Source organism: Penaeus japonicus, unplaced genomic scaffold (genome assembly GCF_977035675.1).
Source record: "Penaeus japonicus unplaced genomic scaffold, GWHDUDI00000001_assembly GWHDUDI00000020, whole genome shotgun sequence".
NCBI classification, from domain to species: Eukaryota; Metazoa; Arthropoda; class Malacostraca; order Decapoda; family Penaeidae; genus Penaeus; species Penaeus japonicus.
In genome coordinates, this window is record NW_028234422.1 from 33,752,969 (window position 1) to 33,755,468 (window position 2,500).

General features: G+C 53.3%; 1 protein-coding gene across 1 annotated transcript in view; it reads left to right on the forward strand.

Moving 5' to 3' along the window:
• The first annotated feature begins 19 nt into the window (after window positions 1-19).
• The window catches only part of LOC147469682 (uncharacterized), a 291,676-nt gene continuing 289,195 nt past the window's right edge, over window positions 20-2,500 (forward strand). Inside the window, exon 1 of the mRNA XM_086547871.1 lies at window positions 20-1,218. Coding sequence (XP_086403997.1) covers window positions 727-1,218 — 492 coding nt within the window. The 5' untranslated portion in view covers window positions 20-726. The remainder of the gene's footprint in view (window positions 1,219-2,500) is intronic.

The following is a 2,500-nucleotide window of genomic DNA, read 5'->3' on the forward strand; positions in this document are numbered from 1 at the left end:
TTGCTCCGGCCCGCACGGGGGTTGCACGTGCTCGTCGCTACAGTCACCCTGTCTCACACGCGCGCTGAAGGCCTTGCTGGCGCTACACCTGAGCACGTGGGCGAGGTAGCGGCCGGGAGGAGGGAGAGAGAGGAAGAGAGAAGTGGGGACTGGTGAGCGTTCGTCCGGCATTGGGCGTTCTGTGGTTTCCGTATCGGAGTGAGAGAGCGAAGAGATTTGTGTGTTTTGCCCCCCCCCCCCCCGGATGTCACCACGTGTTGCGCGGTGCCAAGGTTGCTGAGCTGCGTGACCGCCGGGGTGGTGAGTGATCTCGCGTGCGCCTCTCTTCTGGCGTAGAAAAAAAAGGAAGATCGAGCTGATAAGAAGCGCACTCTTCAAGCGGTCTCGGGAAATTCTAGCTGTGGTGCTTCAGCTGTGAGGTTGTGTGTGTCATGTAATCACGGCGTGCAAGCGATAGATACGGCGTCGCGACTGGTTGCGTGAGGTTGGGTGTGTTGCGAGGGGTTGCGAGCGCACCAGCCGCGGTGCCGGTGTGGCCACAGCGGCAGCAGTGTAGTGTGATAAGGTGTGATGTTAAGGTTGTGGTGCCAGTAGTGAGGTGTAGTGGTGGGGTTGTGGTGGTGGGGCTGTGTTAGGAGTGGCGAGGTGTGGTGTGGGGGTTGCTGGCCCCATGGTGACCCACAACCAGGGGAGTTACAGGGGGTCGTCCCTCTCACCTTAGACGAAATGGAGGGCGTGTGTGAAGGGGCAGGGGAAATGCCCCTGCCCCAAGATCCCATTCCTGCGCCCCCCATGTTTAGTGGGGAGTCTCCAGGCGTCCCTGAGACCACGTCCGAGGAGGAGTCGCTGTACGGCGGCCTTCTGGAGCGCCTGCGGGAGGAGGAGGAGAGCGAGTCGTGGTCCGCGGGGATGCCTCGAAGCCAGAGCTATACCGAGGGCAGTCTGCAGGACACCCATCGCCATCTGCTGCCCCACGCGCAGAGCCACCATGCCCTTCTGGAGGAGACGCAGGCGCCTCCCCATCCCCAGGGGGATTCCCACAACTGCCTGCACGTCCTGCACACAGTGGTGGCCTGCCAGCAGGAGCAAATCGGGGTCCTGCAGGCGACCCTGAGGGACCTGGCCGCCACCTACACGCAGAGGGAGAGAGCCCTGCTGGCCAGGATCGCCGCGCTCCAGAGGGACGCCCACCAGGCCAAGCTCCGTCGAGACCACCAGGTAAGTCCCTCCAGACCTCCTCGGCGCCTGGTCACCTTCGACCGTGGGACTCATTTACCAATCAGCTTCGACCGTGGGACTCATTTACCAATCACCTTCGACCGTGGGACTGATTTACCAATCACCTTCGACCGTGGGACTCATTTACCAATCACCTTCGACCGTGGGACTCATTTACCAATCACCTTCGACCGTGGGACTCATTTACCAATCACCTTCGACCGTGGGACTCATTTACCAATCACCTTCGACCGTGGGACTTATTTACCAATCAGCTTCGACCGTGGGACTGATTTACCAATCACCTTCGACCGTGGGACTGATTGACCAATTACAACGACAGGTAAGATCCAGGTAACTATCAGACAAATCCCGCCTCGACCACAAGACTGACCTACCCAATCAACTAGCAGGTAAGATCCGTACAACTATGTGAGACAAGTTCCCCCGCAACTATGAAGCGACTGTTGCGATCACCAGGTAAGTTTCACCATAAATCGAGCGGTTCAACTATCAGGCGATCTTTCCACGCTCTTAATGCGAGGCCTTCGGATATGGGTCTCCGTATATATTGCATAATGAATTCTACTTGATAAATAACCAAACATTCGCGGACAGTTACAAAAATACAACAAAATAGAACGAATGCAAAAACATTCTACTATTAATACGAAAATGCATATACCAAAAAACAAAAACAAAACAAAACAAAAAACAAAACGCATACATACAACAATACACACAAAAAAACAAAACAAATATACACAAAAACATATAGAAAACAACAAGAACTACAGTACACACACATGGAAACACACACACACACACACACACACACACACACACACACACACACACACGCACACACACACAAAAAGATCAATACAAAAACACACACGACAATCGACACCATCTCTGTAGTAGTTCGCACAGTCCTGACTACCTGCACGTCAGCTCGCAACATTCTGACCAGCATCCAATACTTTATCACAGCCGCTACCTAGTGAAGTCCCTCTCTCACCTGCTCTCCCCCTCTTTCTTCTCTCCCCATCACTCTTTTTCTCTGTTTCTATTAACCCTTTCTCTCTTTTCTCTTCTCTGTATTTGCCACTCTCTCTCTGTCTCTCTTTCTTTCTCTCTCTCCTTTTCTGTTTTTCTCTCTCTCTCTCTCTCTCTCTCTCTCTCTCTCTCTCTCTCTCTCTCTCTCTCTCTCTCTCTCTCTCTCTCTCTCTCCCTCTACCTCTGAACTTCTTTTCTCTTTTACCTTTATGTATACACGTAT